At 58.9% G+C, this 15,189-nt stretch overlaps 1 protein-coding gene across 2 annotated transcripts in view; it reads left to right on the forward strand.

Annotated features, from left to right (window-relative positions):
- The first annotated feature begins 61 nt into the window (after positions 1-61).
- Positions 62-15,189, forward strand: part of CHERP (calcium homeostasis endoplasmic reticulum protein) — a 19,315-nt gene continuing 4,187 nt past the window's right edge. The window contains exons 1-11 of one of the 2 annotated variants that reach the window (XM_069590668.1): positions 62-209; positions 520-693; positions 5,316-5,500; positions 6,556-6,693; positions 6,954-7,105; positions 8,717-8,828; positions 8,922-9,011; positions 10,239-10,491; positions 11,516-11,691; positions 13,233-13,668; positions 14,525-14,763. In XM_069590668.1, the coding sequence (XP_069446769.1) occupies positions 185-209; positions 520-693; positions 5,316-5,500; positions 6,556-6,693; positions 6,954-7,105; positions 8,717-8,828; positions 8,922-9,011; positions 10,239-10,491; positions 11,516-11,691; positions 13,233-13,668; positions 14,525-14,763 (1,980 nt within the window). In that variant the 5' untranslated portion in view covers positions 62-184. Of the gene's footprint in view, positions 210-519; positions 694-5,315; positions 5,501-6,555; positions 6,694-6,953; positions 7,106-8,683; positions 8,829-8,921; positions 9,012-10,238; positions 10,492-11,515; positions 11,692-13,232; positions 13,669-14,524; positions 14,764-15,189 lie in introns of both variants that reach the window. The other variant, XM_069590667.1, reaches the window with a different exon arrangement.

A 15,189-nucleotide genomic window follows, 5' to 3' on the forward strand; every position in this document is an offset into this window, starting at 1 on the left:
TTTCTTCCCGCCCACCCCGTGCCCTCACTTCCGGGGTTTCCTGGCGACAGCCGTAAGTGGCGGGCGGAAGCAGCGCGCGAGGCCAGCCGTAAAAGGCTCCCTCGCGCCACTTCCGGCCGGCTTCCGCAGACGGCCCTGGTGGGCGATCGTGAGGCGCCGGAGGACGTTCCCCGCGGCCGGAGCCATGGAGATGCCGCTGCCGCCAGACGGTGAGGCCCAGCCCTGACTCGGGCCCCGTTGATCTCTCCCGGGGATCCCCAGCTGGCCCGCCCCGCCTCCTAGGGTCCCCGGGCCTAGGAAGGGGCGGGGCTCGGCCTCCCGGGTTTGCCCGCGGCCTCTCCCGCGGGTCCTCGCATTCCCGGCGCGCGCTTCTGGCCCCTATCGGGACCCGTACAAGGGCGGCCTCTCCGGGGCCCACCCCTAGGGACCCCGACCGGCGGACGCGGGCTGGGAAACCAGGGCCTCCGGATTTGGGCGGTCCTCGCTGACGCCCCGTGTGGCCTTTTCTCCGTCCTCCAGACCAGGAGCTCCGAAATGTCATCGACAAGCTGGCCCAGTTCGTGGCTCGGAACGGGCCCGAGTTTGAAAAGATGACGATGGAGAAGCAGAAGGACAACCCGAAATTCTCTTTTCTGTTCGGAGGCGAGTTCTACAGTTACTACAAGTGCAAGTTGGCGCTGGAGCAGCAGCAGCGTGAGTCCTCTCCAGCTCTCAGGCCGCCCCCTCTAGCCCTTCCTTTCTCCGATTCCATCTCGGCTCTACCACAAAACGCCTTATTTGGGGTCGCATGCTATTTCTTTGTGAAAAATGGGTTAGTTCGGCATGTATGATCTTTTCCGCTGTTCCTGGAGTCCTGCAGCCTCAGGGCTGCAGGGTCCGAGTGTCATGGAGAACGAGGTTATTGATCTTCCTTCTGGTCTCGGAATCAGGGATTCCTGTTGTTTTGCAAACATGATGACTGATGTCACCGAGTAGAGTGCTTCAGTGTTTTACAGAGAGGAAGTGATAGAAGCCAGGCTGAGTGGGACCCTCCGGACGAATACCGTCCAGCCCTCTTTGCGGGCTCTCTGGGGCGTCCAGCAGGGGTTTTGTGCATTTCTGGTGGTTGCAGTCCAGATCAAAATGAATTGTTCTGTGGACTTTACTACTTGGCAATTGTTTATGTTTACTGGTTTGTGCTTCAGGAACCCAGCCTCGCCCTTAAAGAGTTTAAGATGGAGTTTGTTATCACAGCTAGCCTATGAATAACAAATAGACACCAGATAGATAGTCCCTGAGCTCACTTCTGTCTTGTTCAATAGCAAATCCCTAGCTTCTAGATACCATTGTGTTGTAGATTGCCAAGCAGTTGGACATTGAAAGGTGAATGCTCCCCGGACTACAAGCTCCTTGAGGCCAACCAGACCTTGTTTGGGACATTACTGTGCCTAATACGTAGCATGTAGTAGGTGTTCTTATGGAAAAAGTACAGTGGCTTGAACAGGCACAGTGTGTTTTGAGAGCCGAGAGAGAAACCAAAGCGTAAGAGATCCGGCATGGCACCTAGATATTTGTAGACAGGAGAAGTGTTTGCTCTGGAGTGGGAAAGTTTCCAAGGGGAAAGTTTGGGTTTTCTTCCCTTGTTCAGGGCTGCTTCTGGTACCTGTTTAGGTTTTCGTTTGTTTTAATATTTATTTAGTTGTGGTTCGTGGGCTCCAGAGCTCAGGAGCTTGGTAGTTGTCTTGTGAGAACTTAAGTTGCCTGCGGCATATGGGATATTAGTTCTTGACTGGGGATCGAACCCACATCCCCTGCATTGGGAGGTTGATTTTTAACCACTGAACCACCAAGGAAGTCTTGCTTGTTTAGGTTAGAGATATGATTAGGGGAGGTCTGTGGCCTGAAATTGTAGGCAAAATGTACCCATTTACCTATGTGTTTCTGGAGCAAACCATTCCTTAGCCTCAGCCCATCAGATTTGAAACCCCTGGTATAGGCAGTAGGGAACCACTAGAGAGGCTGGAACAGGAAGAGGTGGCTTGGGTTTGTGTGGCCTATGTGGCGGACAGGCTGGGGGGGCATAAGTGGAGACCAGGACCAGTGAGGCAGCTGGTGATGTGGTCTGTAGTGGTCAGTGAGTTGTGTAGAGAAAGTGGGCCTGGGGGCAGCTGGTGATGCGGTCTGGAGTGGTCAGTGAGTTGCGTAGAGAAAGTGGGCCTGGGGGCAGCTGGTGATGCGGTCTGGAGTGGTCAGTGAGTTGAGTAGAGAAGGTGGGTCTGGGGGCAGCGAGGGTTGAGGGGTAAAATGCATGAGCTGAACTGCCAGGTGGATATTGATGTGGGTGACATAACTGGGCAAGGGAGGACTGCGTTTGGGTTTGGGTGACCATGAGGCGAGAGATGCTTCTCCGTCAAGGGGAGCCCACTACCACTCTGGAAGGTCAGCAGTAGGAGGTGGCTTGGGACTTGGTGCCATAATGTGGGGAGCTTGGGGTGCTTCTAGCAGGCGAAGATTGGGGCTCAGGGACTCCATTTTGCAGGTAACAGTATCTCTGTTGCTGTTAAAGTCTGTGACAGAGTTAACCAAGTAGAAATTGAGGAGACAAGAGTGTTCAGACAGAAGATGGAACCTTAGGAGGGGTTGAGGAGTAGTGGGAACAGAAGCTCAGGGTTCCCAAAGCCCAGAGAACGAGTGATTCTTGGAGTGGCCAGAAGTAAGGGTGCAGAGCAGGGAGGGCTAGCTTGCAAAGGACTTAGAAATTCGGGAAGCTCTGGGGAAGCTCTAGAAGGGTTCCAGTACTGTGTTCTGGAGCAGGGCTAGCCACTATGCAGCCAGCCTGGAGGTTTGAGAAGACCGAGTTCCGGGACCGCTCAGGAATCACACCCTACAGACTCCTACACCCTACACAGCAAACTGGTTTTGTTTTGTTTTTTCCAGTCTGTTGCAGAAAGTACAGTTTTGCAAAGTACAATAAAAATGTGAACTTTTACGAGAGTTCCTGGTGGTCTAGTGGTTAGGACCACAGTGCTTTCAGTGCCGGGGCCCGGGTTCAGTCCCTGGACAGGGGGCTAAGATCCCGCAAGTTGCACAGCACAGCCCCTAAAAATGTAAACCATGAAACATCAAACTGCCGTGAAAGCGCCCAAACGCTCCCCTGCTATTTCTGTGCTTGTCTCGGTGTCACCTCGGGCTGGCCCCTTGGACCCCACTTGTATCAGCAGCACTACGGCCACGGGATAGAGAAGAGGAAAGCGGGCAGGACTGGGCGCAGGGAAACCAATTCCCAGGGTGACGGGTCAAGGCAGAGTAGTGGCAGTGGTGGCCGTGCACAGTGGTGTGTGATCTAGAAGGGTGGCTTGACTGCGTGGGGTGCAAGGGAGAGAGAGGTGCACGAACTTCGCTTCTGGCTTGGGTGAGTGGGTATGGCTGTGCCAGCCATGGACCAGGAGTGGGGCTTTGGAAGGGGTGGGGCACAGGGCAGGAGGAAACCATACCTGTTTGGGGCATCTGCGGAAAACAATGGCTGTTTGGTCTAAGACCTAAAGCCTGAGGAATCCAGGGTGCCACTGGTAGATTTAGGGGTTATAGAGCAGTGGTCCCCAAACTTTATGGCATCAGGGACCAGATTCATGGAAGACAGTGTTTCTACAGACGGTGGGGGGGCGGGGGGACTGGTTTGGGATGATGCAAGTGCCTTACACTTGTGCACTGTATTTCTGTTATTATTACGTTGTGATATGTAATGAAATAATTAGACAGCTCACCGTGAGTAGATCATCAGGCAATCGATTATTCTCATAAGGAGCTCGCAACCTGGATCCCTCACGTGCGTGGTTCACAGTAGGGTTCATGATCCTGTGAGAATCTGATGCTGCCGCTGATCTGACTGGAGGCGGGGCACAGGCGATAATGGGAACGACGGGGAGCAGCTGTAAATACAGCTGCAGCTTCGCTGGCTCACTGCTCACCTGCTGCTGTGTGGCCAGGTTCCTCACAGGCGGAGGGCTGGAGGCTCCCTGTCGTGGAGTGCAGATTGGAACTGCAGCCACAGCAATACATCACGCTCCCCTGGAGCCTTGCTCAGAGAAGAGAGTCTAGTTCACAGTCCAGGCATCCAGCATGTAAGAGTCGGACAGAGGAAGGGAACAGCCACACCGGCCACAGGCGATAAGGAGCCGAGACGGGGCCATCTGACTGAGTGGGGATGGCTGCAGTGGCTCTGGGGGTGGGGTGGGCAGGCAGAGCCCAGGCCTCTGTGGGTTGAGATAAAGGGGAAAAGAACTGAAGGTGAACTTCGGCTATAAAATTGTTGGATGGGGAGGCACCGGCTGAAGGGGGAGTTTGTAAAGATTGAAGACTCCACTGTGACTAGATGCTAATGGGAGGAGCCAGTAAAGATAGAAAATGAAAGAGAGCAAGGGGACACATTTGCTGAAGCAGCGAGGGCTGCAGTCCAGACTGCACATCGGGGTGATCCCGTGGGGTGCAAGGGCCCTGGGAGCAAGGACCAGAAGGCCCACCTCAGACCTAGGCGCCCTGTGCGGGCCCTGGGCAGCACGCTCCACCCCACTGTTCTTTCTTTGGCTGGGGCCCCTGAGGGTGGGACTCAGAAGGGCTCCAGCAGTGTATGGTCCTGTTGAGACCAGATGAGGCCCAAAGGCAGAGAGGGCAGCCATCTGTCCAGGGACCCTTCCCCAAGTGCTCCCTTCCTGCCTTATCTGGCAAGGTTCAGGGCCTGCACTTGCCCATCCTGTCTCCTGCCGGCAGGACGAGGCGGCCTACACTGCCTCCATCTGGATTGACCCCTGAATGCAGAAGAGTAGAGTCTGTGGAAGGGCAGGCGAGAGGCCCAGTGTGCAGAGGCTGCCGCATGTGTCGGGTCGCTGCCGCGCTCCTTCCGCAGGGCCACGGGTGTGTGGCCTTGCTGGTTGGCTCTCCAGAGGCTCGGTAGCTTTGTTACCTGGAAGGGAAGAGTAGACTGGGGGACAGCAGGCGAGGATGCTCGGGGTCAAGAGAGCCCCTTGCGGAGGGACTGTTTGTTCAGGCCCAGGCGAGGGTGGAAGAGGGTGGCTTTGGGCTTCTGGGCTGAAGGACCGCGGACAAGGCCAGATGGTGTTACCTGGAGAGTGGGGAGATGACCATCCCAAAGGTCTCCGAGGAGAGGGCAAGTGGAAGGGGCCCAGGCCCTGTGAGACGGGGTGAATAGCTGGGACAGGTCGCAGGGGTCCTCTGCTGGGGGGTGAGTATATGGAGGGGAGCTGCCCAGGTGGCTGCCAAGGGGATACCTGGGCCCCGCCGCCTCCTCACAGGGGCTGCCTCTCCTCCTCTCCTGCCAGTCATCTGCAAGCAGCAGGCCCCGGAGCTGGAACCAGCTGCGACCCTGCCTCCCCTGCCCCAGCCCCCGCTGGCCCCTGCGGCGCCCGTTGCGCCAGCCCAGGGCACCCCGTCCATGGACGAGCTCATCCAGCAGAGCCAGTGGAACCTGCAGCAACAGGAGCAGCACCTGCTGGCCCTCAGACAGGTACGGGCCCGCTCCCCCCGCCCCGCCGCTCCTCCCGAGGGGCGCCTGGCGCTGCCCTCTGCGCCTCGGGCTTCGCGTCTGCGCTGGGGATGGGGCTGTCCCGTTGCCCAGCGCCTGGTGCGGGACAGTCGTCGCTCCTCCAGCGCTGCTGCCGCCTGCGTGTGCTTAGCTCAGCCCCTCACGCCGGACCCTGAGGTTGCGTCTCCTCCCAGTGAGCTCAGTGCATAGGCTTTGACACACGTGCCCCCGTCATGCTGCAGCAGATGCTGACAAGTGAGCCTCACGTAGGAAATGGTGTGACGGAGAACGCCAGATGGCCTCTGGTGCCATTGGCACAGTTCTTGCCAGTTAGGCGGAGGCTCTCGTGAGGTGGACCTTTTTCTCCCAGTCCATCACAGTCTGGTACTTTGGCCAGATACAGTAGGATGAACTGCCGGAAACCCAAGGAGAATAAAAGGACACTGAAATACCAGCCCTGGTTTTATTACTGAAGTTGAGATGCAAGTTGATGTATTGGAAACAAAATACTCCAGAATGTTCACTCTCAGTTTGCACATGGAACTCTTCACAAACCGGGCAGTCTAGCCTCAGCCAGCCCTGGGCGGACTGCTTGTGCCCCCGCCGTGCTGGGCCTCAGCCACGCCTCAGTCTGCCAGGGTAACGGGCAGAAGGCTGGCATCGCGTGTTAGTTCTGGACTCCTGGTTGCCAGCGCGGTGGCTCTGTTTCTGTGGCTGGTGTCTGTTTATGCACGTCCTCCCCGCGCCTTATTCACACCTGCCACTCATTCTTCTTCCTTTTTTGGTGAGCTCACACGCAGAGATTCCTTGTTCCTCTGGGCCTTGGGCTTGCCGTCTGTCGCCTCTGGTGGGGCATCGTCTCCCCCGTGTCTCGCCGGGCTTCACCTGCTGCCTGCTCTTGTACTGTGGCGTGACTCTCCGATGCTTGTCTCAGGCTTCCGGTGTGAATGCTGGGGGCGGGGCACGGATGGGCCAGCCTGGGCGTGTCTGGGCCGGGGTCCCTCCTCACGCAGTCTCGGCGTCACCCGGCCTTCCAGGAGCAGGTGACAGCAGCCGTGGCCCATGCACTGGAGCAGCAGATGCAGAAGCTCCTGGAGGAGACGCAGCTGGACATGAACGAGTTTGACAACCTGCTGCAGCCCATCATCGATACCTGCACCAAGGATGCCATCTCGGTGAGGATGGGGCAGGGGTGGGGGCATACTCCGGAACCTGGTGCTCCTGATGAGGTGGGGGCTCCCACAGCCTGTCTGGGCCCGGGCTACTCTCGGGCACCCCATTTCTCCCTCCGCTTTCTGCCTGAGCACTTCCGTGGGCTCTCCCGCCAAGAGAGAGAAGGAAGGCGGGTGGAGCTCCCTGGGCACTCCCAGGCGTCCACACGCCCTCAGACCTGGGGAAGCCAGCCCCGCTTCACCCGCTGTCCTGGCTGTTGCAGGCCGGGAAGAACTGGATGTTCAGCAACGCCAAGTCCCCGCCGCACTGCGAACTGATGGCGGGCCACCTCCGCAACCGCATCACGGCCGATGGGGCACACTTCGAGCTGCGGCTGCACCTCATCTACTTGATCAACGACGTGCTGCACCACTGGTGAGCGCCCGCCAGCCCCACCATCCCCCCGCTCCTCCGCCCCCTCCTGGCCGCTGCTCTGCCCGCAGGAGCCCGGCCTGTCCTGGGGCCAGGGATCCCTCTTCTAGAGGGTTGGTCTGAGCCACAAGCCCCCATGGGGAGGATAGCCCCCCACCCCCGTCCCCTCACATACACCCCTCGGCCCCTGCCCTGGACCCTGCGGCCCCCCGAGGCCACTGTCCCCTTGCGCCTTGCTTTCAGGGCAACTTCTGTGTGTTTCTCAGCGTCTGTTGGCTGCCTTGTTCAGACCTGCCCCTCATTTTTCTTTCTTCGCTGCTGCACACACACTCCATTGCCCTGAATGCACTCTGCTTCAGGAGTCTTCCCATGGGGCCTCCTGGCTAATCCTGTGTCCCAGCCCAGAGACTTGCCTCCCCTCTCCACCCAGCCCTCCTAAGACTGGGCCAGTATGTACTTCCTCATGGCGTTTCTGGTGTCTTAGGACAAAGGTTAAGTCACGAAACCAATGCCTGGACCAAAGACAGGTGGAATCTCACAGGGCTAGTGAGGCTAGCCTGTCGCTGTGAAGACTGGCTGCCACATTTGACCTTGAACTTGACCGGCTGAAGGGACAGCTCCCCTAAGGGCAGTAGGCGCAGGCCCGGCTCTTGCCCACTTCCGCCCGCATCAGCTGGCCCCCACTCCCTGCTTCCTGGGCCACGCGGGCAGTTCCGCTTCCACTTCGCGCTCCCTGCCTCACCTTCCCTTATTTCTCTGCCGCTGGGAAACTAGCAGCTGCTCGGAACCTTGTGTGCCCTTCTGATCCACCAGCCGCTCCACGGACTCAGGGCAGCTCGGCAGAGACAGCCCTGTTTCTGGCACTTCTGCAGCCATGCCTTTCCTGAGCCCTGCTGGGAAGCCCAGTGCCGCCAGCCCTGTCCTCCTGCCTGGACTGCCCTCCCCCATGCTCAGGCCCTTGCTGCTGTCTCTGGGCTCGCCTCTGGGAGGGGCTCCAGCTGCCCCCTTCTCCCCAGGCTCTGACACCTCATTGTACAGCCTGGGGAGCCCCCATACTCACTCATGCTCAGAGTGGGCCCGCGGCTGCCCCTCACCTGCGCCCGGCCCCCACTGAAAGGCCACTTCATCCTGCAGACTTGATGCCTAGGCCCCTGACAGCCCGCGTGCTCCCTCGTGGAAGGTGGGGTCCCAGCCCAGATTGCCTTGTGCAGAGAGGGTGGCTGTGCTGAGCAAAGCTTCAGGGCCTAGGCCCCACACCCACAGCAGCACCAGCCCAGCCCTTGTGGGCGACAGGGCCTCTCAGCAGCCCACGTCTGGCAGTCCTCAGGCCACGCTGGGAGGGCAGGGTCGTGGTGCTGATGAGGGGGCCGGGAGGACAGGCTGTGCTCTGAGAGCCCCTGGGCTGTGTTCTTTCCCACTGCCATCTGTCCATCTGTCCCTCGGGCCCGGGTGCCAGCATGGCTCTCGTGGGGGGCCCAGCCCTTGTCCCGGCCGGGTTGGGGGCCCGTTTCCCCGAGAAGGCAGAGGGGGCTGTGGCCGGAGCCGCAGTGGTAACGGGCGCGTGGCTGGGTCCCGCCCCAGGGCCCTGACGCGCGGAAGGTCTCTCCCTCACAGCCAGCGCAAGCAGGCCCGGGAGCTGCTGGCCGCCCTGCAGAAGGTCGTGGTGCCCATCTACTGCACCAGCTTCCTGGCCGTGGAGGAGGACAAGCAGCAGAAGATCGCCCGGGTACGTCGGGCGGCCGGGCGGCCGGGGCGGGCCGGGGCTGGGGGCGTGCGGGCTCGTCTCCCCCTGACTAGCCTCCCCCCTCTCCACGTCCAGCTCCTGCAGCTCTGGGAGAAGAACGGCTACTTCGACGACTCCATCATCCAGCAGTTACAGAGCCCGGCCCTGGGGCTCGGCCAGTACCAGGTGTGCACTGCTCCCTGAGGTGGGGGGCTGGGTGGTGCCCTCGGGGTCCTGGTAGCGTCTTCCAGACCCAACTCCCAGGGGTGCCCTGGTGTGCTGGTGAGCGATGGGAGGCAGGTCTGAGGAGCAGCACTGGGGCCCACCCCCTCCACAGCAGCCAGTGAGCTCCCCCCGAGGGAGCCCGCCAGGGTGTCTCCTGGTGTGCCATGACCAGGCTGCCTGGCATAGGCCCTGTTCTCGGGGGTGTGTTTGGCCCGCCTGCCCTGGTCCTCCAGGCATGATACGAACGTACAGAAAACCTTGAATAATCTAGGCTGAATGGTTGTCATGTTGGGCACAGGGTCCCCTGTGTGCCTCTCAGAGGGGGCATCTGCTCAGAGGACAGGGTCACAGAGCAGGGAGAAGAGGGCCAGATCTCCTTGGTTCCCTCTGCCGTGGCTCTGGCATTGCCACCCCAGCTAGAGCTGTCTGGATAAAAGACACCGCTCACACCCCTGATTGTCTGCCATGAGGTGTCGTCTTCCTGCACATCAAGAAGTGTCGGAAGCCACATGTTGACTGTTCCCCCTGTGATGCTCCTGACTGCCACCCTCCCTACAGGGGAGACGCTTTCGTGCTCAGAGAGGCAAATGACGAAAGTGCATCTCAGACTTCTAAAAAATTTTATCCACTACTTTTTGTTGCTAAATAAGAACGGTCTCACATCACCATACCACAGTGATACTCCCTGCTTTTCTCTTCTTGAGTTGGTGGCAATAGCTCATGGTTACTTAGCCGCCCTGGTCCTGTTCACTGTGTTATTTCCTAGTCCCCAGAGGTAGGTTCTGTTACTGTCCCATTTTACAGATGAAGAAATTGAGGTCCCCAGGGAGGTAGTGACTCGTTCAAAGCCATATAGCCTGTGAGCCCGTCCTAGGATGTGTGTCGGTGGTGGCATTTTAATGTGTGTGTGTCAGCCTAGGGCATGGCCGTCCTTGTGTATTCCCTTTGTGAGGGAATTTTAAGCTACTATAGCACTGATCATTACCACATTTGGCTAGATTGAGATGCTCTGTGCTTGTCAAGCCTGAGTTGATTATTTTACATGACAGTCCCACGTCAGCCTTGGATCCCTGGACCTTGCTGCCCACGGCGTCGCCCCAGCCTTCTGGGTGCTATCCCTATGCTGCTCCAGAGGGTCTCGGACCTTGAGTCCCACATGCTGAGTGCTGGCTCCATGCTCTCCCCCAGGCGACCCTCATCACTGAATACTCCTCAGTGGTCCAGCCAGTGCAGCTGGCCTTCCAGCAGCAAATCCAGAACCTCAAGACCCAGCACGAGGAGTTTGTCAACAGCCTGACCCAGCAGCAGCAGCAGCAGCAGCAGCAGCAGCAGCAGATCCAGATGCCGCAAATGGAGGCTGATGTCAAGGCCACGCCCCCGCCACCTGCCCCGCCCCCAGCCCCCACACCCGCCCCGGCCATCCCGCCAACCACCCAGCCTGGTACGTGGCATCCTCAGCACCCACCCGCCGGAGGCAGCCCCCAGAAAGCAGTCTTCTCCCCCCAGGAAGGGCTCGGGTTCTGTAGTCTCAGGCCCAATCCTAGGATCAGATTCTAATCTACTTAAAAGCACTAGGCAGATGATTTCACGGTTAAATGCAACCCAGCCCTTACACCTGAGACAGTTGTATACAAACCATCCCAAAGAATGGAGAGGAAGGCTCTCTAAGTCATTTTCTAGGCGAGGATAACTTACACAAGATCCACGTGAACAGGGAAAGAAATTTTTTTAAACGATGTCAAGTACCTAAGAGAACCGATGGGTAGGATTATTAAAGTCTAGGAAGATCTGGGTCTATTGCGATAATAATTTAGAAAAATGTTAATCCACTGTCACTTATGAGCGGAGATGGAGCAACAGTAAATAAAGTCTCAGCAAGTGAAGTCTGGCCAAGGATTTACAAGGTACATCGTGATCAAATAGGGTATGTTTTAGGAATATGTAGGGGTGGCTTAATACTAGAAGATCTGAGGCGTCCCTGATGGTCCAGTGCCTGAGACTCCGTGCTCCCGATGCGGGGGCTCGGGTTCCATCCCTGGTCAGGGAACTAGATCCCACGTGCTGCGACTAAAACCTGGCACAGCTAGATAAATACAAAACCTTTTTTTTAATACTAGGAAATCTAACAGAATAACAATTGGGAAGAAATGATTTTTCAGCTAGATGCAGTAAGTGTATTTAATAAAATGATGATAAAAATTTTTGAGTAAGCTAAAGTTAACATGGTATAGCAGTCAATAAGTAGGATACTTATTGTCGAGCTTTCAAAGAAGAAATCCCGAACAAGTCTTCTCCTATCTGTGCTGCCTTCCCCGAGGCAGTGGCAGTTTTCCATGGGGTCAAAAACCAAGGGTTTTTTGGGCAGTAAAGCCCAGCCTGGCTAGGCCCTGGGTTCTTGCTGAAGATCATTTCAGGTTGTGCTTCCTGCCGCCCCCTTCTCTGACTGCTCTTTTGTCTGGTTCTAGATGACAGCAAGCCTCCCATCCAGATGCCCGGGTCTTCCGAGTACGACGCCTCAGGAGGGGTTCAGGACCCTGCCGCCAGTGGCCCCCGTGGCCCTGGGCCCCATGACCAGATCCCACCTAACAAGCCCCCATGGTTCGACCAGCCTCACCCCGTTGCTCCTTGGGGCCAACAGCAGGTATCTCTTAGAACTTGCTGCTGGGGTAGGTGGATGGCAGGCAGGTGGGTGCTGGCCCCTGTGTGGGTTCATGGGCCTTTAACGGATTCTGCAGCAGGGCACGGGGTGGCGGGGGCGGCCAGAGGGTGGTCCTCTTCCCAAGGTGTGGGGACGGAGCTGGGGAGGAAAGCGGGGCCTTTGCATCCTTCCTGGGCGCTTGGGTTGCCTGGGCTTCTCAGTCACACAGGCCGTGCGTTCATATGAATGCTCGGAAGGTTCACCATGTTGAGCGTAGCGCAGTGATGTGCTTCCTTCCCTTTTTAACTGGTTCGGCCAGCAGTGTCAACATCTCATCACCTTAGAAAGAACCTGGTGCTTAGAAAGGGAAGGGAAGTGAAAAGCGTTCAGCCGCCAGCGTTTTCTGGGACTGGGACGTTGGTCCGTCTCTCCCTCCAGGTTCCCTGGAGTCAGACTCACAGGCCGGGGCGGGTGCACTTCGTCCAGCAGAGCATGACTGGCAAGCAGCCCACAGCTTGCTGTCCAGGTCCAGCTCTGGGCGTCCACTTGCCTGTGGGCCAGCCATGCTGGCTGTGGCCCTCCCTTGTGATCCTGTATGGAGCGGGGGGTGTGTAAGGGAGATGGCTCTGGGCTGACTAGTAAGGGATCATGGCTGTGATTTGCCCCCCTTCCCCCAGCCCACCCTCAGCTTCACAGAGGACTGGGTACCCGCACAAAGCGGCCCCCATCTGTGGGCGCCTGCGACGACAGCCAGGTCGTGGGGACCCCCATGTGGGGGCGCTGCTGCCCATTCGGTTGATGCAGAAACAAACGTGCCTCAGGCCTCCTGGCTCAGTCTTTCTATGGACCAGCAGGTTAGGCTCACAACAGTGGGGCTCCCTCACTGAGGGCCAGCAGTGTGCCTACCATCCACGGTAGGACACCTCGGCCTGGCCCGCCCGTGTGGTGTCTTATACGTTTTGAAATAGTTGTTATGTTGAAAATCTGGCTTTGGGGCTTCTCTCAAAAGACCTGAAGGCGTGGTGGCCTGGGGTGCAGTCTCAGCTCGGTGAGTGTTGACAGCGGCAGCCGGGCAGGTAAGACAGCTCCTGGAGGCAGAGCAGACGCTGACACAGGACGAGAGAGCCACGCCAAGGAGAGACGCGGCAGAAGGGGTGAACAGGCAGGCAGGGTGTGGTCAGGGCAGGGGTTGGCCACGGGCCCCGTGGCTCAGCCTGCACCCCCGGCGAGCACTGGGGAAGCACCCCTGCCCTGTGCCGCTGAGGGGCTCACGGATGGGTGTTCGTCCCATGGCTCCTGTCAGGCACGAGGTTGGGGTGCTCCCCGGTCCCAATGTGGGTGCAGCATTTGAGATTCTGGGCCTGGGGTGCCGGCAGGTACCTCACATCCTCCGCCCGGGTCAGAGTGACGTGAAAGCGGCCGTGCCCAGCTGGACTGTAGGCCTGTAGCTCAGGTGCTGGGCTCACGGCTACCCACCTTGCGGCCGGACACCAGTGTGCGTACTCAGCACAGGCCGGGACTCACCTCTGCTCTTTGCCTTGCAGCCTCCTGAGCAGCCCCCCTACCCACACCACCAGGGCGGGCCGCCCCACTGCCCACCCTGGAACAACAGCCATGAGGGCATGTGGGGTGAGCAGCGTGGGGACCCCGGCTGGAACGGCCAGCGTGACGCCCCCTGGAACAGCCAACCTGATCCCAACTGGAACAGCCAGTTCGAGGGCCCCTGGAACAGCCAGCACGAGCAGCCGCCCTGGGGCGGGGGCCAGCGCGAGCCACCCTTCCGTATGCAGCGGCCGCCGCACTTCCGCGGGCCCTTCCCGCCCCACCAGCAGCACCCGCAGTTCAACCAGCCGCCTCACCCCCACAACTTCAACCGCTTCCCGCCCCGCTTCATGCAGGACGACTTCCCCCCACGACACCCCTTTGAGCGGCCGCCCTACCCTCACCGCTTCGACTACCCTCAGGGGGACTTTCAAGCGGGTGAGTGTGTGAGTGTGAGATCACCCTTGGGGGGCGGGGTCCTCCCTGGGGCCAGTGGACACATCCTCAGTTGTCTCAAGATCCTGAGGCCAGCTCACTCACCAGCCTGCCCTGTGACCTGGCATGCTCTGAGCCAGGGTGGCGGGCGGGAGGGGTCAAGGGTGACAGAGAAGCCCAGCCCAGGCCTGGAAGCAGGGGGCAGGTGGGGGCACCTCCTACACGTGGGCTGGCTGCTTCTGTGTTTCCTTAAAAAATTTCGTTTCTACTCTGCTTCTGCCTGGATTTTCAGATCCATTCTTGACTATAAATTGAGCTGGGAAACCAGTAGGCTTATTGCTTACGTGAAGTGTTCTAGGGCTGCTGTAACAGGGCCATGGGCTGGGTGCCTCCCACAGTAAGGAATTCTCCAGTTAGTTCTGGAGGCTGGAGGTCTGAGATCAGGGTGTCAGCTGGCTTGGTGTCTCCGGGGGCCTCTCCTGGTGGCCCGTAGGTGGCCGGCCTCTCCCTGCGTCTCCTCTGTGTGTTAGTCTCCTCATCTTATAGAGATAGCCGTCAGTACTGGATCAGGGCCCAGTCCCAGGACCTCCGTTCCCCTGGATTAGGAGTGAATTTTCAGGGGCATTTGCACAGTCCAGCTCATAACGTGGCTCTTTGAAGGTTATGTGGTTTCCCTGTGGCTCCTCCTTTTACCCCGGAGGTCTGTTAGGTGCAGCTGTGTGCAGGACAGGCCACTGCCAGCCCCAGCTGCTCCTCGGGGCTGTGAACGGACCAGCCAGGGGAAGGCGCTGGGCAGGTCTGCTGGCACTGCCCAGCTCTTGACTTGCCAGCAGGCCTGAGTGCAGTCTCTGTTCTGCAGAAATGGGACCCCCTCACCACCACCCTGGCCACCGCATGCCTCACCCTGCAATCAACGAGCACCCACCTTGGGGTGGGCCCCAGCACCCGGACTTCGGCCCTCCACCCCACGGCTTCAACGGGCAGCCCCCCCACATGCGGCGACAGGGCCCTCCGCACATCAACCATGATGACCCCAGCCTGGTCCCCAACGTGCCCTACTTCGACCTCCCTGCTGGGCTCATGGCCCCCCTCGTGAAGGTAGCGTTGCAGAGCCGAGCACCAGGCTTTGCTGCACATGCTTGTTCTCCAGGTGGGAAGTTCACGGGTAGGATCCATTTCCCACTTGGCTACAAGACGTCGTTTCCCAGGCCCCTGTCCCCCTCATTTCCTGCACCCCAGTGAACTTGACTAGCTTGTCATTAGGGGTGTGTCTCAGTTAACAACCCTGCTTTGCATGCTCACACGTGGCCGTGAGCAAGGCCCGTGTCCCTCTGCTCCTCGGAGCGTCTGTCCAGGGCTGCAGGTTTGGTTGCTGCTCGAGAAGGCTGGGCGTGAAGGTGGGGCGGTGGGGGTCCTCTTGGTCCCAGCCTTGGAAGCCCCCTGTCCAGGGACTGATGACGGGTTTCTCAGAAAAGGAGTGGTCAACCAATCGAGCAAGGCAGGAGAGGGGGTCAGAAGGAAGCC

Source organism: Ovis canadensis, chromosome 5 (assembly GCF_042477335.2).
Source record: "Ovis canadensis isolate MfBH-ARS-UI-01 breed Bighorn chromosome 5, ARS-UI_OviCan_v2, whole genome shotgun sequence".
Classification (NCBI taxonomy): domain Eukaryota; kingdom Metazoa; phylum Chordata; class Mammalia; order Artiodactyla; family Bovidae; genus Ovis; species Ovis canadensis.